The 27,381-nt window shown below is 42.4% G+C and overlaps 1 protein-coding gene across 1 annotated transcript in view; it reads right to left on the reverse strand.

Moving 5' to 3' along the window:
• The window catches only part of LOC122816631 (uromodulin-like), a 340,244-nt gene that overhangs the window by 235,031 nt on the left and 77,832 nt on the right, over window positions 1-27,381 (reverse strand). Inside the window, exon 2 of the mRNA XM_044089553.1 lies at window positions 999-1,121. Coding sequence (XP_043945488.1) covers window positions 999-1,121 — 123 coding nt within the window. The remainder of the gene's footprint in view (window positions 1-998; window positions 1,122-27,381) is intronic.

The following is a 27,381-nucleotide window of genomic DNA, read 5'->3' on the forward strand; positions in this document are numbered from 1 at the left end:
GCCCAAACTGGGTGGGGTCCAGTGTTTGAAGGTTGCCAATGTCTTTGTTTATAAGTTCCACGATAATACGTTCCATGGCCTTGCAGATCAGGCTCATCAGACTGATGGGACAATAGTTCCCAGGATCCAAGGTGGATCCCCCCTTGTGGAGTGGGATAAATGTAGTTGTGTGCCACTCAGAGGGCATGGAGCCTGAGGTGAGGCTATGATTAAACATGATGCTTAGCTACAAGAAACATAGTGCATGTTATGATCTCGCCAGCAATAACTTCTAATTAATTATCAAATGTGATAACATCAGAACATTTAAATAAATAATGGTGGAATTATGTGTGTGTGTGTGTGTGTGTGTGTGTGTGTGTGTGTGTGTGTGTGTGTGTGTGTGTGTGTGTGTGTGTATACGCATGAGCGTATTGGAGAAGAGGGTGGCTTATTACCATAGGTTCATAGGTTCATAGGACAATACTAGGCTATTGGCCTGGAGGCCCTTATAAGCCTAGCCAAGAATTTCAACCATGTTCCCATTAAGTCATCACCTGTTTTCCCTGTTCACCAGGGACAAAATGTACTCCATACAGAGCATTTAGCAAACTGAGCTACTGCATACTGCTTTATGTTTGGTTGTTGTATTTCTTTGAAATTATCATGAACAGGAAGCTGCTTTTCAATTATTCTAAGATGAAAGACATACTTACTAAAAAAGTTGTCTTTAATATCTGAATGTGCTCATCAGTTAGATTTTGGTTAACAAGCAAATTTATTACATTTATCTAAATACTGAAGTTTTTAATCTAATTACATAATAAGTGTTGAGCATCAGTGGAGATTTCTTCTTTGTGGACTGATGTCCCAAACAGGCAAACAACTTTAATTACCTTTTATGCATTTTACTTCAGTACATGAATATAGTGTGGAGATAATGCCAAAACACAAGTTACTAAACACTCAGCCTTCTAGAAACAGTTTTTTAGTATGTTATAGTTACATTTTGGGTATACCTGGATTATTGAAATTGTCGTACATTACTGAATTGCACGTGCAATAAAAAGATGGTGGTAAAGTTGAATCATTTGTTACACATAGTTCATCATGAAGACATGCTGATTCACACTGCGAGTACACTGCAAATAAATAATACATATATTAATAAATAGAAATATAACATTTTATATCACCTGTTGTATTTTTGCACAGATAGTAACTTCAGGTTAGCATAGTTTTGGATAAAAAGCTTGTATGCAAATTATTTAATACAACTACTGGAAAAAAGCAGAAGAATATCTTTGCATCTAATTGTAACCTTTTTCAATGGGAGTTTAAAAGTGTTTGTCACTCATTGCAAATGTCAATGAATTGACATCTGTCTAGGTAATATGCAAATTAAACATTTATGAGATAAACATAATAAAATGTTAATGAGTTATCAACATTTACATTTATTTTTTTTCTCCCTGGACCACACCTGAATGTGAAGCTTTCTTATCTCTGGACCAATCAACCCCCACCCCCACAAGACTGACATCTGTGCACCAGTATTGGTGCCATCATCCATTGTGAAGCATGAAAAATGCCATTTTCCTACACATGCCCAGTAATGACTCTAGGGTTGGACATGCAATGAGCATTGTGTGGTACTGCCATTTACTTCGGCAAGTGATGTAACCTTGTACCTGCTGGTTTGATTGATACAAATGCCTTCACTGACTCTCTTGTCTCAACTGAGAAACCTGAATGGAGCACACATCCTATAATATACACCACGCCCCTCCTACTCTGAGAGATGTGACTGGGCTCTGTCTTTTCAAATGTCTCTTGTCCCGGGTTTGTTCCTGCAATACTGTGACTGATAAGGGATTTTGGGTCATTCAGGGCTCATCACTTACACCATGGTACTGATAGAAGCAGTAGCATTCCTTTAAAAAAATAATTATATATTAAGCAACAATTTTCAAAAATCAAAAATTGAAGATAGCATTTTTTAATGATCAGGATTTTGATTTTAAGCTTTATGTGTGACGTGGTAAGAGGTGACTTCTATATATTTATTTATTTGTTTTTTGTTGACAAGTAGATTCAAGTAATTAGCCATCTCTATTATATAAAAGACCAAGACTTTTCAGCTTTAATAATTGAAGATAACTCAGGACCTAATTATAGCCACGCATTTATTGTTTTACTGAAACAATTTCACCGCTGTGACAACTGCACTATACACATTTGCAGATACTTAAATACATCTAGCTCTGATTTAGGTCAGCCCTATGCCATACAGGAATAAAGCACTAACTATGTACTAGAAGACGAGTGTTCAGCACTAACCATTATTCTGCAGACATCTGGAGAGGTACAGATATACTGCCCACAACAATACATCTAATGATGCTCAAGCTGCAGAAGGCAAATCACTTTCCATGTGATTCTCTGGGCAGTAATCCTCCTACATTTCCTGTGGGAAGTTATAAAAAAAAGCTAACAAAGCCACTGCAAGGTGAACATTTACAGAGGTGATCCTATAAGCCTTCTGACTGACCCATTCTCTGCCACCTGACTCTTTACTATTAGGGAGAGATGGCACTGTTGAGCTCTTAATGGGCAAATAAAGGGGCCTTAGGGCCCTTGCACTGGCAGAGGAAGGACCCAGCCTATGTCTTGATGTGGGCGTTACCAGTAAGACTCTCAGCCAATAAGTAAATGGGTCAGAGGACTCTTACATTATCTAGGGATGAGGCCAGCATATGGCTCTGGAATGGCAGTTAGTGAGCTCCCTCTGGGCTTGACTCATAATTCAGGAAGAGCACAAAGGAATGGTGCAAATGGGTGAAGGTTGGTAGCCATACAACTGGATGACCAGGGGAGGGGAGATAAAATAAACTAGCTTTGTATATTGACATTTCACTGTCCTCACCCAAAAGGATACTGTCTAGTATCACCTTTAGCATGACATGAAAACAATAAAATCTTCGTCTTATGCATCGTTTCTTTCTTAACCAAATATTCTGATATCTGGAGTTACAGCAGTTCACATTAACAATCTATATTAAGAAGATGCCAAATATGCACCCTGAGTCAGGGATGTATGTTAAATGCATGCAACTCGAAGCACTGTAAAGGCTTAGGTGTTGTCATCATATATACTTTAGCATGTAGTCCAAAGAGTGTAGGGTCCTAGCTTTCTGTACTATTTTAAAGTCAGGCTTTGTGCCACATGAAAGGAGGACTGTAATGGTCATGTCTCTGCATAAGGGTGGACCCTAAACAGATCCCAACAATTACAGACCCATTAGTAAGACTAGTCTCAAATGCAAAGCATTGGAAAGAATTATCAAGGAAATGATTAACAATGACATAGAAAACCTTCAGTCACTGGACCCACCCAGTTTGGTTTTGTCAGATGCAGGATATGTCTACTAAACCTACTCAAGTGCGCTAGCCATTTTTCTACTTTAAAATATTATTTTTGCAGTTGTAATTCTATTTTTGAAAAAAAAAATACTATCTCCTTACTCGTTTCCTGCCTTTCTGTAACTGGAATAGTCCAGATTTCAGATTTGCTGATCTTAGGACTGTATTGAGGTTTCTGAGTTGCCCAGACATTACTGAGATAGAGGGAAGCTTCTTTGCTTATCAGTGGGAGTGGTAAGCTCTGAGCAGCCTATCTGTCTCTAAAGGAGTGGATTCAGCTCAGAAATTGTATTTTTATTGGCCATCTTGGCCTATTTCTATCCCTTTCATCTTTCTGTTTAAAAAAATGTGTTTGCGCAGGTTTGCGTGATGTGCAGAGCTGCTTAGCTAAGGTAAAACCGTTACCTATGTCTTAAAGTCTGCTCTTGAAATTTTCTCTTAGACCTTGTAAACCTTTACCTCTGAGCACTCAAATTAAACCTTAAATCCAGCACTTGCTCAGAACGTCTTGTAGCATTTATTGCAAGTTCACCCACTGCCACTAGCTCTAACTTTCCATAAAAGAAACAAAAAGCTTCAGTACTTAATCTAAGCATAAATAACTCAGTACTTAAAAGCTGTTCACTTTTCCAGGCATGTACAAAGGTCAGTTTCCGATGCTTTCTCCTGTTAAACTAGTGAATCTGGACATCCTGAGGCAATGCAGCAATTGCCTCATGTACCCAGACAACCCTCTCCTCCAACCTCCAAACACATCCACTTATAAGAGATGCAAGTACATAGCCAAACTTGAGGCTTCGCTCTCTCAATCCCTACAAAGCAAGCCCTTACTTTGTAGGAATCCCCAGTAGTGTGATCGCATAACCTGCAGGTGGCAGCAATGATCAGAAAAGATACACTGAATTCTTCTTTATAATTGAAACAGCTCAAAGAAAAAAAGACCAAGATGAGAGACAGAGGCAGACACAGAGATCACAACAGGAAATTCCGACTGGACACAGGTCCTTTTTCAGCGGATGCCAGGGGAGAAAAGCTCCACAGAATGACATGGTAGATTGTAAACAATAACAATTGAGTATTCTGATGAAGTCTCGCGATACGAGATGAAAGCGCGCTCAATCTGTGTGTTTTATGTGGAAATAAAGAGCTTTGGTTCTACTTTGTAAGAGTTCGCCTTTCTATAGTACTGTGGTATTGGAGGACAACCTTCATTGTGCCAAACAGTGGACTTGCATTTTCATGTTGGTATAAGTGCTTTGCTGCTACGTGTTCGTGTGGCTTGTAAACTTATGGAATTAGGTATACACCCCATTGTACCACACTGGATAGCCAGCTGGCTCACAGATAGGATCCAAGAAGTAAGGATCAGAGAGACCAACTCCACAAGAGGAGTTCATCATGGCACTTTACCAGATCTGCTCCTTTTTGACATCTACTTTTTGAAAGTCAAGACCAACATCAAGGGCTTCTGGCTGACCAGGTTTGCAGATGATTGCAAACCAGGAACAGTCATATAATTCTCCCAAGATATTGACATCTTACAGGAATGTCTAATGCAAATAAATGACAGGTGCCAAAGTCAAGACTTAAAACTCAGCACTAAGAAATGCATAAAAATACCTTTTGGGAAGTCAGCCACTCTGGGAAACTGCCTTATTTATAAAACACCCCTAGGATTAGCCTCAGTAATCAGGGATTTGGAGCACTTGTAGATTGTAACCTAGCCTAGGACCAACACATGTCTAAGGTAGTAAGAAAGTCACTCTATATCACTCAACTTATAAGTAAGGAATGGCATCTAGGTCAAGTGAAGTCATCACACCACTGTATTCAGCCCTCCTCAAACCGATCATTGAGCAAAACACCCCCTTCAGTATGTACCTGAACAGGAACATGCAACAACTAGAATGTCCACAGAGGTTCCTCACAAAAAGTATAAGGCATAAACACAATGTCCTACACAGATCATCTCAAAGAACTACCTATATACTCTTTTTCCTGCAGGATGTTGAGATGTGATCATTGCCTGGCATATATGGCATCCTTGGATACCACTATGGTGGACCTTTTGCATATCCGCAGGATGAACAGCATCAGTACTATGAGGTCTAAGGACCTAAACATTGCTTATAATCATGAAGCTCGGTGCAAGGATGGCATTAGGCTTGCGCCAACCGTGCAGCGTAGAGATGGCACAGTAGTGCCATATGCATATTAATGAAGGCGCGCTGCCGCCACATCCACATGCATAGGAAGTGTACGAGAGTACATGGGGTGTGTCAAAGTGCCGCACGGAGGCGTGGACATGTCGGCTGTTTACGTGCAACCTAAAATGCTGAATATTACAGCCTGCCTCCAATAGTAATCACACCTGTCAGTGTCCGTGGATACTGAAACGTATGCAAAGCATGCAAGACAGTTTTGCGAACACAAAAATAAGAAGCAAACACAAATGCACGTAGCTGATTATTGAGTCCACATCCCTCGAACAAATGACATTTAAAATCCCGTGCCCATATTCTATTGCAGTGTTGATAGTTATACCAAGTGGAAGCGAAACGCATCATGTTAGCGTTCCGCCAATAGCTAAGTCTAGCCCAATGGTCAGGGTTGACACCTGTCCCACATTTTGAGGGACAGTCCCACTCTGGGCAGTTGTGTCCATAACAAAACCATTATAAATGGAAACTATCCTGCGACCGTAGGACATAATTATGTTCCACATCTCATGTAATTGTCACATACAATAGTTATTTCCATATGTAGCATTCCTACATGTTACAAGAAATAAAATAAGCAAGTAAACAAAAGAGAAGAAGCAGCTAAACTGCTACAACAATAATGTGGTCCAAGGCGTCCATGTCAGGATGGGCCAAAGATGAATGGGTATTACCCGGGTCTACCTACCATGTCATGAAAAATAAGTATTTACGTGTACCTATGTGCGTGATGTACAGCATGTGGAAGGTGAAAAATGCTAGGGTATTCCTCACAACCATACAGGTACCAGAGATATGTAGTGTGTGCAATGTGTTCCCTTGACTGTGACATGGGCCATCAACCAGAGAAGGGATGGATGGAGTGTGTGGAACATGGGTGTGGGGGGGACGGGTGATGTAATAATTCGCAAAGGGGAGACTGTGTTGGACGCACAATAGGTGAACTGGAGGTGTATGAGGGAGCAGTGGGTGAATCAGAACGAAAAACAAAGAACAAACATACATATCCACAATACAACCTGACAGGCCATACTGTAGAACACAATCCCACAAACATATGAATATTAAAATGTGAGATACACATGTACAGAAACGTCACCGGCACATACCCACATAATGGTCTGGACTGACCTGAGCCATCCAACTACAACACACCTGGATGCATAATTGAATACCCATCATCCCCTCTACAGCACACAACCCCACCCATTCCTGAACGTCCACCAAATCCAGCCATACTCGGGCTTCTAGCTTGGTGCAGCCATATCTGCACATAGTGACGACTACTCATATCTAGTAGGCAGTCTCACCCTAGGCAGTGTCAGGAATGCAAACTATGTATACCTTGCATGTCAAACCCTATCACGTTTTTGTAAATCCTAAAAGGTCGAAGGTTATTGTCTTGTTCAATTTTTGGATATCCCTCATGGGATAAGTATCCTGTGTAAACATCAGACTTGGTATCACGACATGATGTCCAGTCCTGTAGACATCTGGACACAAGTTGTATGTGCAGTAGTGGTTCACAAGACTGCTCAGCCTCCAGCCGGTCATGCAGAACCTACTACCCAGGATTAAACACCTGACCGTGATGCACGGCCCCCCACATGAATTATCGAGAATATATACTTTACACATTTGCATAGTGGCAGTTGGATATAGGGTGATTAAGGTGCTGACATAAGTAGGGTACCTCCTGTCCCACTTTGTGAGGGACAGTCCCTGTTTGGGTAGGTGTGTCCTGACCAAGAATGATACAATGGCAAATGTCATGTGATTGTAGGAAATAACTATGTACCATATTTCATGTAACAGTTGCCTAAAACAGTTATTTCTGTATGTAAAATACGTAAATCTTACAAGAAATAGAATAAGCAACTAAACTGCTACAAGAATAAGCTCTCATCTAGGAAAATAAGTAAAGTTAAAAACCCTGTACTGACTATGGGTATGTGTTGGCCTGAAAAATCTGGTGTGTCCCGAATATATCCCATCCTGGCCTTATGGAAATGTGGCAACCCTACCAATGGTCAGAGCATTCGCACAATAACTGGCCAGCCTCTTAATCCCCCCTAAAACAAGTGATCTTTGGAGGAAAGGTGTTGAATGACACTGAATGAATAATGACAATAATTAAGAGTAACAGACATCTTCTACTTCAGAAAATAAGCATTAATACATATGCTCTGAATCTGTCAACACGTTTCACGTTAATAGTACTAATATTGTAAAGGTGTCCATGATTGTCCCTGAATTGTCCTTGCCTTGTCCCTGTTACTGTTGAAAATAGTCCCTGAGTGGTTGAGAGGTCCATGCACATATGTACATCAACCAACTGTCACATTTGTTGGCAGTACTGTTGAATACCTGTAATGAAGTCATATTTCCTAGCTACCATCCATGCGGAATGTACACAGATGGTGTAGTCGTCAAACCGGTGACTAAGGTGTGTCTGTTTCAGGGTCCAAGCCATGCAATGGCCGCTAATTTTATGTGATGGCCAGAATAATGTCGGTGGGATATAGGGAGGTAAAGGCAGCGGGGATGTGCGGCGGACATTTAACAGTATGGGTATGTAGGTGTATATGTATGTGTATGTACAGACAGATATATATATATATATATATATATATATATATATATATATATATATATATATATATATATATATATATATATATATATATATATATATATATATATATATATATATATATAAATGAAGATGGTCACAATAAAGCAGTTGTAATGAATGTGAAGAGAAACACCAGTGGAACCCCCCCCACCCTGTATTATGTAGTGCTGACATAATAAGCTGGTCAGAGGTGGGCAAACCCCTGTGTCTGTAAACACAGGTAGAATGGTAACATTGGGACTAACTCTGTCCACATGCTAATTCTGACTTTCAAATGGGTACAGGGCTGTTCCGGTCTCCAGTCAGACAAGCCTAAACCCGAATGACCACATGAACACCCTGACAGTCAAACACACATATGTGCCAGGACTATAAGCTTTGGAGTACTGAATATCCTCGGAGTGAGTAAACATGCAGCACAGGTCCAGAGCATTAGGGAATAGGGAATGGCGCATGTGTAGTACTGTGGTTTTCCCAGCAGGAGAATGGATGCCTGCTGTGTAAGTGAAGCATTGAAGCATGTGTTCGGGTAGCTATGAGCCATGGGTATACATATAAATGAAGCAGAACACCAATAGTGTAGTGGTTAGAACATCCCTCTAATGTAAAGGCATTCCCGGTTCAAGTTCGACTATAGCACAAATCATTTTCTTGTGGAATGAATGTCGCTGTGCTGTAAAACCAACATGTAAACATGTAAAGGTGAACGTGTGTTTCGCATGGGGCCATTAACCGGATTCCTTCATTCAAAGTGGTTCTGTCATAATGAATAAGATACACATAAGCACAAAGAAGGAGCAGTAAACATATGTAACTCACAGTAAGCATATGCGAGTGTGCCTGCGCAGGTGTAAACAGCTCCCAGCATAGCAAATGTATGTTTTTATCTACAGATGTAATTTATATACATATATATCGATATATATATATAAATATAGATATATATATGCATGTATATAGATATATATCCACAGACATTAAATATATATATATATATATATATATATATATATATATATATATTTGAAGAATGAACACCGTAAGAATAAAGCATACACAAGGGTTGTGAAGGGAATCTAGAGCAACTAAGGTATTATATAGTGCTTGCAGCGTATGTCAGATAAAGCTGCTCAAGAATGAGCAGAGCACCACTATTCACATCAGAGGCAGGGTTCTACCAGTGGGCATAACATCATTGAACTGCTACGTCTACATTACACACAGATGGAATGTAGTTCATGTTGTGACCACCAACACTTGTAAACCGCAAATGGCTGTAATCCATAACACCAGGAAAGGCATGTATGTGCAAATATAAATGGCGGGAGACCCTGTGAATACACAATGTGGTACAAAATGTGTGTAGGGCCCCAAACACTCTGGAGAGGGCAATGTGTAAAGGTGTGTTGTGTCTGTGATATCAGGTGGATAATGGCTGTTACGTGTGGAAACTCAACACGGGTAGGGTGGATGAACTATGGCTATGCGATTATGGATCCAGGAGTGCCAGGGTTGGTTGCACTGGTTCCAGTGGACCGCCCCATGTAGGTCAGCTAGTATGTAATAGGTATATATACATACGCACATGCAGACAACAATATGTTGAAGTACATTCTCTGTAATACATGCACTCCATTTATTGACATAAATAATTTGAATGTGCACAGACAAACAAATACAGTAGCTGGAATTATAGGCTGTGCAGACGAGGAACAGGTCAAACACTGTATCACATCCCAATTACCATTGGTAATCTGAACAAAAACATATTGCGACATCTGTCTGCTGTATAACGTGCTAAATACCGATTACAAGATAACCGGAGTGAAGTGTCGGTGTCATAATCACTAAGGCAATAGTATGCTGGTGAAGCATATATAAAACCCAATACGCATTTGTAAGTGCGTATGGCCAGGAAATGTATTGGTCAGCGTACACACAGATATATATATATATATATATATATATATATATATATATATATATATATATATATATATATATATATATATATATATATATACATCTACAAATATATATATATATATATATATATATATATATATATATATATATATATATATATATATATATATATATATATACATGTAGATATATATATATATATATATATATATATATATATATATATATATATATATATATGTATATATATACACATACATACAACATATATAGATATATACACATATATACACACAAAAAATATATTTTATATATATATATATATATATATATTACGGGTAACATATCTTCAGACCAGGCATATGTTAGTGGGAGGTCCAACAAACTAACATCTACCTCCCACACCCCTCCCAGCAAGGCTGGTGAGACATACAGACATGCAATATAGGTAAATACACCACTGCTTTCCAGACCATCGGCAGGAAACTACCAGTGGGAGAGATCTGCAAGGTCTACACTTTAAACATGGATCACAGGATCCCTTCTGGGAAACCAAAAATTTCCCTTTTAGGCAACCCAATAATGATTGATGCGACCAGGATGTAGCTGTACACGGAACAGTAGGTTGTGCAAGTCTGATAACACATGGGTTGACAAAACGTACGACATGTGTCCCGGCATGGGGAGAGTGGGCAGTGTGTAGGGGTGTGTTCATACCCCAGCTGCGCTCACAGTATGGATGAGTGCTGTAGAGGGTTGTCAGGGAGGGGAATCATGGGTATGAAATAATGGGCCTAAATGTGCAGGTGTTGGTTGGCAGAGATGTATTAGGCCCGCACTATGGAAGTAATTAATATTCCTTTGTGGGTATAGCAGATGCCCATACCTCCCAAACCTTAAGAGGACATCTACTGGATAGTCTGTAAACCATTGGGGGAACACATAGGGACTATATCAGCGAACTTTACCTGATTATCATGGACATCCGTGATTACGATTCAGAATCTAACACAGTCCCAACTAAACCCTTCCAGAACTACTGAAATTAGGTGGACAGGTGGCTGAATACACGTAATGACTAATGACAACATGTATGAGTCATAAACAGCATGTACCTCGACAAATATGTATGAATACATATGCTCTGGGACTGTCATTGTGTCAGGTTAATAGTACCAATCATCTAAATGTGTCCCTGAGGGTGTTATGCAGTGTCCCTGATTCAGTGTTCATTTCCCCCCCATTCGTATGTGAGGTCTGCTAGTGATGGAAAGTGCATATTCCGATGACTACCTTAGGTAGATGATAACATAATAGGTTGGGGTTAACACCTGTTCACCTTTGCAAGGGACAGTCCCCTTTAGGCAGTTGTCTCCTGCAAAATAACTGTTATTATGGCACATGGCCTATGATTTAGGGCAAAGAATCCATATATTGTCTATAATGGTTTTATAAAACAATTATGTTGTATCTGAAACACCTAAATGTTATAGGAAACAGTATTAGCAACAATAATGCTACAAGAATCACCTTTACTTATGCAAACCGGTGAAGTAGTCTATTTTCTACTGGCTGTGGGGTATGTGTTGCCTTGCCAAATCTGACATCTCTACATATAGGTCCTATAGGGCTGCCACCTTTCCAAATGGCCAAAGTGGGACATGCTCCGTAGAAATGTCAGACATACCAGGTGAGAACATACCTACAGCAATGCATAGTACAGAACTATACGTATTAGCACAAATAAAAGCTTAGTCTAGCAGCAGTCAAGTTGCTTATGCCACTTCACATAACATATAGAAGTGTCATATATTCAATAACTGTTACATGCAACTATTAGAGAAATGTAGAATATAATATTGTCCTGTAATCAGAACATTTGCTATGTCTAGATTATTTTCCATGACAAATACGCCTAAGGAGGGACTGTCCCACGCAAAGTGGGACAGGTGCTAATCCTAAAGTCTAACCTCAGCCAATTTAAAAGGTGGCAAACCTACAATAGGTATGCGGTAGCATGACCCGGCTGATGGATGTGGTTCCCAAAACACATTTACTTGTCTGCATTGCAGAGTATCGGTTCCCATCTATCAGCCAGATGGGAGCAGATTGTATGAGGAACACGCATATAATATGATTAACTCACTGGACAGGCCGCCGATTCCGTACAGTCGAACGCCATGCTGTCGCCTAATGGTCAGCCATACCCGATACTGTAGTCATGTAGTCCGATATAATAGGCATTACAAGGGATCACGCCCACCCAGTGTGAGTGACAAATGCAAGCACCAATGTCGGTGCATGTGCAAGTGAGGGAGCGAGCGGGTGTAAGCGTGTTTGGCTACCAGTATGCAAGTATTGCACTGTTAAAGAAATTTAGAGTCTAAACAAGTGTAAGAAGCTTTAACCAGAGGTCACCAGTGCTTAACACCATGCAACCCACACACAACCGCTCCCAACTGCTGCAATGTGCCTTACTCACTCCATATCCAATGGCCTTGTTCTGGCCGCAAACAAATAACCATCCTTTGCAAGTGTTGGTAGCAACACCCTGCGCACACAGCTAATGTGAATTACCAATACACCATGGCAAATATACAGACAATAGACAGTACCACACACATACCATACAGCACAGTCATCCAACAGTATAGCAATGTACCAGTAGATATGTCTGGATCACTGGTGTTTGCAGATCTGGCCATCTTGTGTTTACGTGTGTGAGCATGCCCATTATGACCGTTCCGCATGTTGTCAATTGACATTGCCGTCATACCTTCATGTGTTTGAGCATGCCCAATATGGTCAATTGTATCACATGTGTTACATCTCTAGGTAGTCAGTACTGTGGTGCCGACCTCTGAGTTGTACACTGACAGGTGGCATGCTGTGTCTGCAGGGTATCCATCGATCATGTGGCATTGACTGTTGCTACATTTCTGCACAGTGTGGGGGGACATCCGACTGTATCCACATTCCTACACAGCACTGGGGCGGGGGGGATGCACCTGACTGTTACATGTGTACGTTGGAAGGGAGGGCACAGCTGACACTTGTACACTTTTGCTACTACTGTACTGTTATGTCAGATACTCCATTTCAGTGTGTAGACCTACCTATTGTGCTGGCTAAAGGCATACCAGTGTTTTCCAGATCTTAGCCTTAATTACCAACACATTAGTTTCAGACGTCCTAGCCTTCACAACCTACATCAAACTGCCTGGCCTGCTGTAGTCTGTCTGTGTGTGTCTGTGGGGGGGAAGTCATCCATTGGGAATATTCAGAGGCCATTGTACAGCATTTGTCTGTGTTGGTCTACACCTGTCCAGCTGGTTGAGACTTGTGTGGGCTGTATGGACACACATGATGCTCAGTCCATTACCCGCAGTGGGTTAGGACACCCTGTGTACTACTGGCTCCTATGGTGACCCCGGTATGTGCTACAGATGTCATGGTGCCACTATGGACGTCTACTGTCCTCTGCCTTAACATTCGGCCACCAGATTCCCTTGCATGCTCACATCCATACCACAGCTACAGGTAACAACACATTCTAATACAACTGTCAATTGGTAGGTTGATTGACTTACCTTGAGGGTGTGCCAGACCTGAGGATGGTGCTGGAGGGCTGCATATGTCAGATGCACACAGTGCACTTCTTATACATGGCTGAGCACACGTAGTGCCATGTTTGGCATCCCTTTTACTATCTGTGGAGTCAGAGAGGGTGACATTCCCTGGGTACCTACTGTGTCAGTGCATATGCTACGCGTTGCCTCTTTGTCAAGGCCAGGTCATACTGGGCACGCCTCCTTCTGCCTACTGGGTCTGGCTCAGGTAGTTCCTCCTGCAAGTCACTCTGTGCCTGTACAGGCCTTGGCATTGGTGTGGGGCTGTGTGGCCCTGCCCCATGCTGTTCCTGCTGCAGCTGTTAATGCAGGATCATATTGTGTAGCATAGCACATACCATAACAATTTGGGTGCATGTAGCTGGTGAATACTGCAAGGCACCACCGGATGTGTCCAGACATCAGAACCATGACCTGAGCATCCCAAACACATGCTCAATTATATGTCTTCCCTGTGCTTGTGCCTCATTATGGCATAGTTGTTCAGGTGTGTGTGCATTTCTGATGGGTGTCATCAGCCATAGCGCTAGTGGGTACCCAGCATCCCCCACTAGGTGACCGTAGGGGATATCCATATTGGCAAAGCTGTGGTACAGCTGTGTCAGATGCCATAAATCGGAATTGTCATAGCTTCCAGGGCAGCCATCACACACATTCAGTATAATGCCCTGGGCATCGCATACGACCTGGCAGTTGATGGAGGGGATGCCCCTGCGGTTAATGTAGGCCCTACCCCACTCACCGGGTGGTGCTTTGATGCATATGTGCATGCAGGCTATAGCACCCACTACCCCAGGGTAGTCTGCCATTTGGTGGAAGAGACGCATATTGCTGGTCAACACCTCATGTGTGTTGAAGAAATATATGTGTTCACTGGCATGTGGTGACATGGCATCCAGGAACTCGTGGAATACTCTGGATGCAGATGTCTGTGAGATCCCCATGATATCCCCAGTTGTGCTTTGGGAGGTACCTGTGACTAGTATACCTAGGCCTACACATACCTTGGTATTCACTGGGATGGGTTTCCCTCGGCCTGTTTGATGTGTCAAGTGTGGCTGGCACAGCTCAACAATCTGCTGTAGGAGGTCTCTGTCCACCCTATAGTGGTCCGCTATCTCCAGCTCATGTAGCCCCTGGTAGGTTACCCTGGGTCTGTACAGTCTTCTGTGTCTCCTCACTGAGGGTTTTGTAACAACATTCACATCCTCAGCACCCTCATCCTCCTGCACATGTTGGTCTATGTTGCCTGCTGCAGCCCTTCTCATTTTGTTAGATTGTTTTGTAAAATTTCCCCACATGTATACATCGGTGGTGTAGAGTGTGGAAAAAACATGAGGGTATGGTGCTTGCTCACTTTATCGTAGAGTTCTGGGCCGGGCTGGGCCTGTAATCTGCTGAATGTGATAATTATCACCTATTTGCCCAGCTTGTTCACCTTGACTACTCTCCTACTGCTGTTGTCCCTCCCAATTGCACTAGGCAGGTATAGACACACCCCTAGCTTAGGCGTGCTAAGGCAGGAGCAATCCTGAGACACAGAGCTCCAATGTACGTAAAGTATGCCTGACACCCCCCCCCCATGCTTTCACCTATATTCGAGTCCTGCACCCGGCTATTTATACACATACACTCTTGGAACCTGCATCACACTCTGGGGATAAACTGGATTCACTATTTTCCACCTCGTTTGCATAGTATTGTCTTCTAATGCATAGTTACATGACCCATACTGAGCCTCCACAAAAATAACCACAGCTTACTGTTGCACAGATCCACACACAACTGGTTAAAAGCACCTTACTATTACCGTATTCGATGTTCCTTGTTCTTCCCAGCAGCAAAACAACCGGTCTCTGCGCGACTCGAACCCAGGACCCTGCACACCACAGACGATGTGCTTGACCACTAAGTCATGGCAGATATACATACATCTGAGTTTATCACGTACAGATCATCCAGCACAGGCATTCACCAGTATAGGACATGTATTCCATCATGTAGATTTATGTGTGTGCTAATGTCCACACACACACACACACACATGTATATATATATATATATATATATATATATATATATATATATATATATATATATATATATATGGGTCTACTTCTTTTGACCTAACTCCCATTTGCCTGACACCCATTTGCCTGAGACCAAATGACTGAAATTTCATTTGCCTGACAATTCATTTGCCTGACACTTAATTTGACTGACAAGTATTATTAGCAAGAAAATGGAATATGCCCCCTTCCCCACTGTAGTGCGACCCTGGAGTTAGAATATATAGTTAGGAGGGTGTGGGGGGCACAGCCCCCACAGGGAGTGGGCAAGCCCCCCACTTACTATTCTTTTACTAAGCAATATTACATCAAAAGTTAACAATATCATATGTGCCCCCCACACCCCCCCAACTATATATTCTAACTCCAGGGTCGCACTACAGTGGGGAAGGGGGCATATTCCATTTTCTTGCTAATAATACTTGTCATTCAAATGAAGTGTCAGGCAAATGAATTGTCAGGCAAATGAAATTTCAGTCAAATGGGGTCAGGCAAATGAAAGTTAGGTCAAAAGAAGTAGACCCATATATATATATATATATATATATATATATATATATATATATATATATATATATATATATATACATACATACATATATATATATATATATATATATATATATATATATATATATATATATATATATATATCCAAACAGAATAAATCCAGAACTCAGGAGTGTGCTGTAAAAAAATATCAAAAGTCCAACAAACAGCACAATTAACAAAGCCAGGGCCAGCCGATATCTAATCCCAATGTGCCTTCAGCATATATAACAAATGCCGAACAAAAGCATGAATAAAAATATTCAGCGTGATTCAAACGCCGAAAACAATTCCAGTGACTAAGCTTAACAGCATGCCAGCATTTCAGTGGATATGCATAAAAATCATTCTCTAAAACGATTAGCTAAAAGTATAAGCACATTTATTCAGCTTGCAGAAATAAAAACAATAAAATTGTAGAGTGATAAGCACTTTTGGATTACTCCAAACAACCCTTCTTCAGATCCATATAATTTGAATCTTTCAAATGTCTGATTTTTAAAAAAACTTTCAACCAATGAACAGTTAGCTTCAATGTATACATCCCCATCAAACGTTGACATGTCATAGATGTCTCTTCAATCTCTGCCCTTTCAGGGCAGGTTTCATAGGGAAAGCTGTATTGAGCCCAGGTTTTTGATGTGCTCTCAGTTTCCCTATCCAGAACATTTCTTCTTGTTCAAGTCTGGTGTTCACATCACCCCCCCCCTCCTTGAAATATATATAATATGTAAACCTCTAAATACAAAACTATGCCCTTCATTGTCTCTGATATGCTTGGCAAAGGGATTTTTATAATCTTTGTCATATATCACTAATGTGTTTGGACAGTCTCTCTTTCATCTGTTGTATTGTTTTTCCAACGTAGAAATTGTCACATACTAAGCAAGTAGCTAAGTATATGACATTCTTTGTAGTGCAATCCGCATAAAGATTACTATATCTTTTTAGTAACTGGATGCTCAAAATAGCTGTCCATACATATATATCTGCACATAGTGCACCTTCTACATGGAAAAGTTCATTTTCTCCTTGAAGTAATGTGTAATTCCATTTCATTGTCTTTACACAGTATTTGCTTCAAGTTCCTTGCATTTCTGAAGCAAAACTTAGGTTCTTCTCCCAAGACCTCTTTACATTCTTTTTTGACATAAGTATCTTCCAATTCCTTTTCACTATGTTACATACTTCTTCTGTGTCTGTTGTATGGGTAAGCACCATGTTCAGTTCTTTATACCAATACTTATTTCAATTCATATTCTCTTGTTTCCCTCTTAGGTACAGTCTACCTTTCTCATTCCTTTCCAAATTTACTTGTTGTCTCATGTTCAACACATCTCCTTCTCTATATCCTCTTGCCTTCAGATGTTCCGACATGTCATCCATCACCCTTGCAAGAGTTGTATCGTCTGAATGTATCCTAGACATTCTTAAGAACTGTCCCCTCATGATGTTCTTATGAGTATATCTTGGGTGCATACTACTTCTTGGTAGAATAATATTTTTCCAGCAATCCTTTCTATAGAGACTAGTTTCTATTTTCCCTTTTCCATTCTGTGTGATTCGTACATCAAGGAAGTCCATCTGCACATCACTGTGGGTCATAGTGAACTTTAAAAAGTTTGTACTGTTCTCCAAATATGTATGGAATCTGTCAAATTCCTCAAGGTCACCTTCCCACATGATATAGATGTCGTCCACAAACCTTAGATATACTTTTAGGTAGTTCTTCCATGGATTGTCTTGATATATTACTTTATCCTCCTAATGCACCAAAACTATGTTTGCATAGCTATTGGCGCATGGCGTACCCATCGCTACACCACATAGCTGTATATAGTATTTCCCTTCAAACATGGAGACATTGTTGTTCAAAATAATCTCCATTAGGTCGCACAGAACTATAACTTGCCTTTCTTCATATGTGCCTTTGTCCGATAAAAAACTTCTTAGTGCTGCTATTCCATAACCATTAGGGATGCTGGTAAATAAGTTCTTATTGTCCATACTGATCATGATATATTTCTTCTTATCCCTCTTCATATGATATATTCACTCAACTTCTCAAGGAACATCTTAGTATCTTTAAGGACAGCTGGTGCCTTGTCTAAAACCCTTTTGATATGGTGTTCCACGTAGATTGATGCTGGCTCAGTAATCCACCCTGCTCCAGCTACAATAGGCCTCAATGGTGGTTTACGTGAATCCTTATGTAACTTAGGGAGACACTTAAAAGCCAGAATCATAGGATACTCTATATGAAGATAGTTACATAGATCAACCGTAATCAAGTTATGTTCTTTGAGTTCTTCCAGATATAGTCTTACTCTCATTTCAATTTTCTCCAACTCACTTTTACTAATCTCTTTATACGATGTTACAGCCTGTAGTAACATCATAACTTCTTTATTGTATTTGGCTTTATCCATCAGAACCACCCCACCTCCTTTATCAGTGGGTCTGATGATTAATTCTGTATTTTCTTCTAATTCTTTCAAAGCCATTCTCTCTTCTTTCGTAATGTAACTTCTTCTGTTGTTTTGTAAATACTCAACAATTTCTTGTTCACATACATTAACAAAAGTGTCCATCACTGCATTATTTTGTGGCATAAAACTACTGGGTTTCTTAAAAAGCTCCAACTCAGTTTATTTGTTGTTATACATACTTTTCAGCATCACTTCACGTCCAAATGACCTCAGGCTCAACATAGCCTCATTATCTTCCATACCTCTAGTGGGTATAAATTTCAGCCCCTTAGCAGTCTAAAAGCATATTTCTGTCCCCAGGTAGATGGAGACACACACGCACACACACAGTTGGCATGGCTGGGATTAAAACACAGACCTAACTACCTTATCACACTACAGCATTACACAGTTACAGAACGTGCTACCAAGATTACTGGGACACAGCACTCCCAGAGGCATACTTCTAGGTGGTTGACACCATCAGCAATGGGAAAGACGGCGATAGGGATTTGTATAGAGTGTGAGCAGTCTAAAAGCATATCTCTGTCCCCAGACAGACGGAGATATGAACACACACACACACACACACACACACACACACACACACACACACACACGCACACAGTTGGCATGGCTGGGATTAGAACACAGACCTAACTACCTTATCACACTACAGCATTACGCAGTTACAGAATGTGCTACCAAGATTACTGGGACACAGCACTCCCAGAGGCGTACTTCTAGGTGGGTTACATCATCAGCAATGGAAAAGGCGGCAATAGGGATTGTATGGAGTGTGAGCAGTCTAAAAGCATATTTCTGTCCCCAGGCAAATGGAGACAAACACACGCCAGTGGTGTGATCAGGACAACTGCCTATCTATGGACCACTATTACAATACTACATAGATATGAGCCACGCCACAGACACTACACCTTTCAAGACTGTCAATATGACCTTCTAGGAATGCGGACATCGACATGGATGCTGGCAGTTACGATGTACATACCTGTGAACCAGTGTGTTCAATGTAGGAATCCATCCTGAAGTGGGGTATGGCCATCTGTTGACTGGACGACTACTATCACTATACAGGGTTACAATGGCCATGCCCATACACATAGAGGCACATAACCGACACAAGGTGTCACTGGGCATGCTCACACACTTAGTAGCACACGGCTGTTTGGAATGCACTATGTGTCCATCTACACAATGTTATACTGGGCATGCTCACACACTTAGTAGCAAAGGGCTGTTTTGTATGCACTCTGATTCTAAACACGGAAGGGCACAGTGGCCATGCTATTACAGTAAGATGTGAACAACACATTGTAATGGACTCTGGTGTCGATAGTTGTCATTGTTAGCATGAACGCTGCACTACATATATCTGACAACGGTCTTCTACACAACGTCTGCTGCTGTCCGTCACCTTAGATGTACCAATCTAAACCTGGCACACTAATACCACCCGTGGTAGTGTCCTGCCAGGAGTGGCTACTTTGCCCATATAGTGCCATTCATAGATGAATGTCCTGAGACCAGGTTAACACCCTGACACCTAGAGGACAACTGCATTGTATGTGTATGCTAAACAGTGCTAGATGTGCAGTGTTCATAATCACAGTTGCCCAATGTAGATCCAACGATGGGGAATGCTGACATCTGTGCAGTGAGGAACACCTGGCTGTAGGCTCAGTTGTGCACAATAGCACTATGACCATATGCCTTGGATACAGACATGTGGGCCATAACACCATTATGGACCGCTCCAGGTGGTGGTGTCCCCACGTACATGAAGGCCACTCACATGTACTGACCAGTACACCCTCAAAAGGCATCGCAGATGTGTCAGGTGCAGATCACAGTGTCAAAAGCCGCATTCCAGAATGTAACCCTCAGCCATCACCATGTCCTAGGACCAGCAACACACATCCATACATGTGGTAGAACATATATTAGTACAACACCATGTGACCCATGACCAGTGGACTGTACCTAGCTCTACATCAACTGTGCAGACTACCCATGTACTGACACAGTTGCATTATGTGTTATGCAATGCAATGATACCACTGTTCGTAACCAGGTCGGCTGTACACATAACAGGGGCCCTCGGTCATATACATCAGTAACAGATGACTGTTGCTGTACATCAGTAAACACCCTGATGTTTGGATATGACATACATGTACCCGCCATGGATATGTACATGCCACACACACACACACACACACACACACAAAACACATATGTACATAGCATAGCTGTTGCTGTCCTTCGTGGAGACAGGTGGCTACAGCAATTACACACATGCACATGGAAGGACGGTCCATGGCTGTTGAATGTTGTATGGAGTGTGAGCAGTCTAAAAGCATATTTCTGTCCCCAGGCAGATGGAGACAAACACACGCCAGTGGTGTGATCAGGACAACTGCCTATCTATGGACCAGTATTACAATACTACATAAGGTGTGATATCAATGTTGACTGAGTTAACATTCCCTCTGTACTGGTTACCCATGACAATTATCATATCATACAACAGTCCATGTGTCATGTATGTCATCACACATGTCCACCAATTGAAATGCCTACAAACATGGCTAAATGACAGGAATGTAGGACCTACACACATGTACATGTAGTGCTGTGCATTCATCTACCATGCGTGTGCAGTAGCTGATGTTTGCAGGTGACGTGTGTCTTACTACAACTTGCAGTTGCAATGCAGCCCCATCATTGCCAACTGTATATGGTGATATACTGACAGTACGGTAAAATGTAAAGCAGGTATGGACGGATGTGTGGACATAACTAAGTGGTGGGCCATCTTTGCAGATGGATGTTTGCTGAAGACAGCTCACAGGTGTGTCACAAGCCGTCCTACCAAAACATGTGCAAACACTAAGCTATGGTTTTGCTAATTGAAGGGGAAGACGTACAACCTACACAGCAGTCAGGGTGTCACTGACTGTAAATCACTTGACACCTGTAACACTTAAGACCTCCCATGTGCATATATCAGCACAATTGCCAAAGGTAGCATCGGTGCACATTGCAATATGGGCAATACTGCTGCATGTCTGTCATACGTATCGTAAGATAGCAGGTGTTTGATTCACAGTACTGCCATGTGTGCTTGCTTGTGTGTCCATATATGCCATGTATGGTGGGGAATACATCCCAATTGTTACTCACACTCCTGTACACTGTTGTAGAGATCTGTACATACTGCAGTGTAGAAAGCAAGACATAGGCAGGGGTGGGGTGTGTATCACACACATGTGAGCTATCTGTATGTGCACGACATAGGTGCATTCAATTGTGGACTCCACAGTGTGTGTGTGTGTATGTATGTATGGCTGTCTGGTCCATGGAGTGAGGATGTATGTTACCATAGTGAACAGATAGAACCCCTAACCCCTCCAGGTGATGTAATCTACTACCCTGTTAATGCCATTGATCTTAGGCATTACTGACTACCTGTACATGTGTAGTCTCTGTGTCGCATCATGTGGGTGCACAGTACTGTGATGGTGGTTACCACATAGGCAGAGGTCCTCATCTCAACACTATCAAGTGTGTGTGTGTGTGTGTGTGTGTGTGTGTGTGTGTGTGTGTGTGTGTGTGTGTGTGTGTGTGTGTGTAGTTGTGTGTTCTCATCCTGTAATGTGAATGTGTATTACTGCTACACAGTGAGGCCTCAAGCTATCAACTGGCCTCTACCCTTGTCATCAGCTAGACCGCTATGTAAACACCCCCCCATGTAACTTTACCTGTGATGTCACCCGGTATGGATGTCACGTCTCTAGCCACTGTAGCTTAGTACACAGCTCCCATGCTCCTGGAGCAGTAGATGTGTAGACATCTTTGGAATGTCAGCCTTTCTAACAGTAAGGTTGAAGCTACGAATAGCATGGTATTGCCATACATACCTGTGAGTAGTCCACATTTACACATGGGAAACTGCAAACACTGGCACTCAATGGCACAAGCAATTAGATCTGAAGGAGGGAAGCAGGACATCACTACCAACATGCTATTACGGTTGCTACCAAGACACATACTGTGAACAGAAAACAATGCATTCTAAACCTGTACTACATGGAATGTCTGCTGCGTGTCAACAGTACACAACAATTGTATTCTGAACTTATCTCCCTATTCTGTTCACCCTGTGCATCAGACCATATGAGCATGTCCCTGCACCGAAGGTGTGGATGACAGGGATGCGGCACAGGCATCATCATATGCACAGGGTGATGTTTGCCAGGGGCCTAGGCTGCACCAGTGGATGACATCATGTGTGTGAGTTAGGGTCTGTGATCTAACTGGCTATGTGTGGTTGTTATGCATGTGAGTGCTGTGGTGCCCTACAGATGTTTCTGATGTGTGTGTGTATGTGTGCACACAGTTCTGCCATGTGTTTGGCCTACACAGGGGTATTATTGACAGCTCCAGATGGTACAGACCAGGTTTTACAGCTGACGGTGTCTGGCCATGGCCACGTGACCTGTGCCTGCCAGGGGTTGCACGGGCACTACCAGGCAGAGGTGCAGATTGGGTACTGTCCGATGACACATCTCCACTGGAACCGTGTCCCCATTGGGGCCATCCAGGGCCATGTCCACGTGGCCTGCTGTGTCCTGGAGTGGACAGCGCAGCACCAGCTGCACTACTGCTGCTACCACCACTATGGGAGCGGGAATGTGAGGTAGTTCGTTCACGTAGCCCTGCACCAGGTGACATAGCTGGCCAACGTCCATGTGCCTTATGCCTCACTCCTACAAAATGTTCCAGCACAGACAGCTCACAATCATGGATTGTCATGCCATGGTGAAGGATTCCAACCATGTCACCCAATCATCTGTCCAAAACCTCAGCAATCTGCTGTTGAGCTTTTGCCAATGCCTGGATGTTGTCATTTAAAGAATGGATAGCAGCCCTCTGAAGCCTCTGCTCTTCTCTGTTCTGCCATTCAGCACATGCCTGTGCCACCATTGCAGCCTGATACATGCGTCTGGTGACACCAGATGCTGCTCCCTGTCATGCAGGGGCATGTCGGCCAGAGGTCCTCCTACGAGCAGTACTGGCCACATGCCTGTGTGGCTCATCTCCAGTCATTTGCCTGACACCATGGTGTGAATACACACCTTCCGTAGCCACCACACTTTCCTGTTCCAAGCTACCACATGCTAACTGCCCTTCCTCTATGGCCACTGGTGATGGGGTATGTGCTGGCATGAGATCTGTGTGAGGGGATGAGGGGGGATATAGGTGGAATGGCAACTAATGGCACAGATTCAGCCCCTGACAACCCTTCCTGTGCCTCAAGCATATGTTCATCATCACTGCTAGAGTCTTTGGGACACTAACATCAGATGGACCGCAGGAGGGTAATGCACCAACATCACCTGTGAAGGCAAACAAAGACTCTACATTACAATACAGACACACACACACACACACACACACACACACACACACACACACACACACACACACACACACACACACACACACACACACACACACACACACACACACACACACACACACACACACACACACACACACACACACACACACACACACACACACACACACACACACACACACACACACACACACACACACACACACACACACACCATGCATGTGATTTGACAGGAGGCATGCAACATGCATGTGATACAGCAGATGGCATGCAGCTCAGACAATAATAGTGGCAGTTATCATACATCCCTGGGTTGCACACAACATCAAGCATGTGTCATAGCAGAAGCCATGCATTTCACACAATCATGGTAGTAAGCATGCATCCCTGAGTTACGCCATGTGGACCAGCACAGGTTAACAGTACACATGGCTGATGTGTGGCATATGACCTTGACATTAACATGTAGTATGACATGTAATCTGCTGACGTGTGCATTGACATGCATACATGTTTAACACAGTGGTGTCCTGTCACATATACAGTGGAGTAATGGTGTCACATTGCAGTGTTGTCTGTCCGCCCTACAAATAAAATGCACATTTAGCAGATGTGCATGACCATTGAAGGGTATTATGAGGCGTCTATATTGCTATACAGTGTGAAGTACAAACACAGTGCATTGCATGGAATCATGAGGTGTCTCTATTGCTATACAGTGTGAATTACAGACACAGTGCATAGCCATGACTGTGTGCATACACAATACGTATATACTGTGGATTGTGACCCATGTCACTGAGGTGTATACACACTAAACCATGATGTGGAATGTGTAACACAGGTCACCAAAGGACATACGGATGACACCCTTGCACATCTGCAATACACCATGTCCCACATGACATTTGTGTACCACACACATGAGGTGCACAGCTGACAGTGATGTACAACAGCAGCAAGGGAAATTTACTGTATCTGTGGCCTGAAGTGGTTTTCTGTGCATGTATGTGGATGCTGTACAGGTGACTACTGTCATGATGTGACACAGTCATGATGTTCAACACATCTTATGTGGTCGAATGAAGTTACACCTCCACAAGCTGTGCACAGGCTTGTAGGATGTCCATTGTTCCACATCTGCAATATAACCATTCAACAAAGGCTATAGTTGGCCCATGTGTGGCCAATGTACAACAGGGTGTACACACAAACACATCACATCTACTGTGTGTTGCTACATGTCTCTGGTCATCCTCCATGGCCATGTATGAACATGTGTTGGCCAAACGGTTGTGATGGCCATCTATCTCACATGTCTGTATTGTCCCATATGACATGCACCCATAGATGTCATATACTCCACTGTCCACAGGGTTATGCAGACAAAGGGTTGTATGTTTGGTATGTGGGGTATGTTTTATGGGATAGTGAGACAATGTTGCAGCCGGCCCACTACATGTCATGGGCATGTCAAATGGCACATCACAATGTGGGCATTCATAGCAGGGGCATAATCCACAATGGTGAATCCTGTGGGCTGGCCATACTCCAGCTCACTACATAATTCTGTCTGTGTACCCCACATGTGTAGTTCTGATGTGTAGTACATGTTCCTACATTGAACAATACCTCCACCGTTGTATGCACAGCTGTCCACACATCTAGCAATGGCAGTTTCTGAGGTTTCATGTCAGTGTTTCACTTAGTTTGTAAGTATTGCACATGGGTAGCCAGTGTGATGGATTGCAGATGCGACCTGTATATTGTGACCGGACCATACATTATGTGTACATGTGATAACTGGCCACATGGAGAATTGATCATTGCATTAACATGCCGGATACTTATAACTGTCTCACCTGCAATGGCCTGCTGTCTCAGCGGAATGACAGACGTACCTATATAGGGGTGACACAGCAGTATGATCATTATCCAAGCCTGTATGACAGCTACAGGGTACAATGTGCATGTTAACACATTCACCAGTACAATAGGATACACTATGGAGTATGCACATGTGTGCATACACAGAGTAGCATACTAGAGTATGCGGCATGTGTGTATAAATGCCTTGCATATGATGTTACATTACATATTGTACAGTGACACATGCACCACTATGGGAAATAATAGTTATTTGTGCAGTAGTGACTTACCAGGCAACTCCAGGCTCAGTGGTTGAGAGACACCCACCTCCACGATGTCAGCTAATGTTTGTGGATGCTGTTCTGACGGTGTCCCCAGGTTGGCCATAGCTCCTTGGTACGTGTGAGTGGTGGCTGGGTTGGTGGCCCACCTCCTGTTGCACCTTGTTCCGTGGCGATTGCATTCACATGCTGTTTCGCACATCTGATCAGGTCCATGCAGTGCGTGCACACCTGCTGTTATGTGCGGTTATGGCCACCCACATCATTAACCCTCCTGCGAAGTTCCTGCAACAGGTAATCTCACTGCTGTGCATCCTGTGATACATGGCTAAACATGACATCATAGTTGTCTTGGAGGTAAGGTATAAGGGCCTCATCCTCCAAGCGGGTATAGGCTGGGAGCCTTGCTCGCGGCATATCTGGAAGACATTATGGTGGAGACAGGTCACAGTATCTCATAGATGCACAGAGATACAGCTGCACATACATGTGTATCACATTAATTACATATAAACAGTTTTCTTTGCAAATCTTCATGACACTGGCACCACTGACATGTTTGTGTTACACACATGTGACATCCAATGGGGATTGGATATTATCACCATATATGTGTGTCACCTGATTACATTGCTCATATTCCATGTGGATGCTGTCTTGATGTGGGTATGTCTGTTTGCCTGTTCTGGTGTTCTTACCTATCAGCACATGCCTGGATGTGTCCACATTAATGCTGTCGACCTTGATGCTGTGTATATGTCACATACAAACACATACAGTGCCTTAACGGACATGACCTGTGACAATGCAGACATGCACATGGAAGCCTTTACATGCATGTGTTTTGCCATATACATCTACATGGCACTGTACAGCAGTTCAACATCC

This window comes from Protopterus annectens, chromosome 1.part1 (genome assembly GCF_019279795.1).
Source record: "Protopterus annectens isolate FY-2018-M chromosome 1.part1, PAN1.0, whole genome shotgun sequence".
NCBI lineage: Eukaryota > Metazoa > Chordata > Ceratodontiformes > Protopteridae > Protopterus > Protopterus annectens.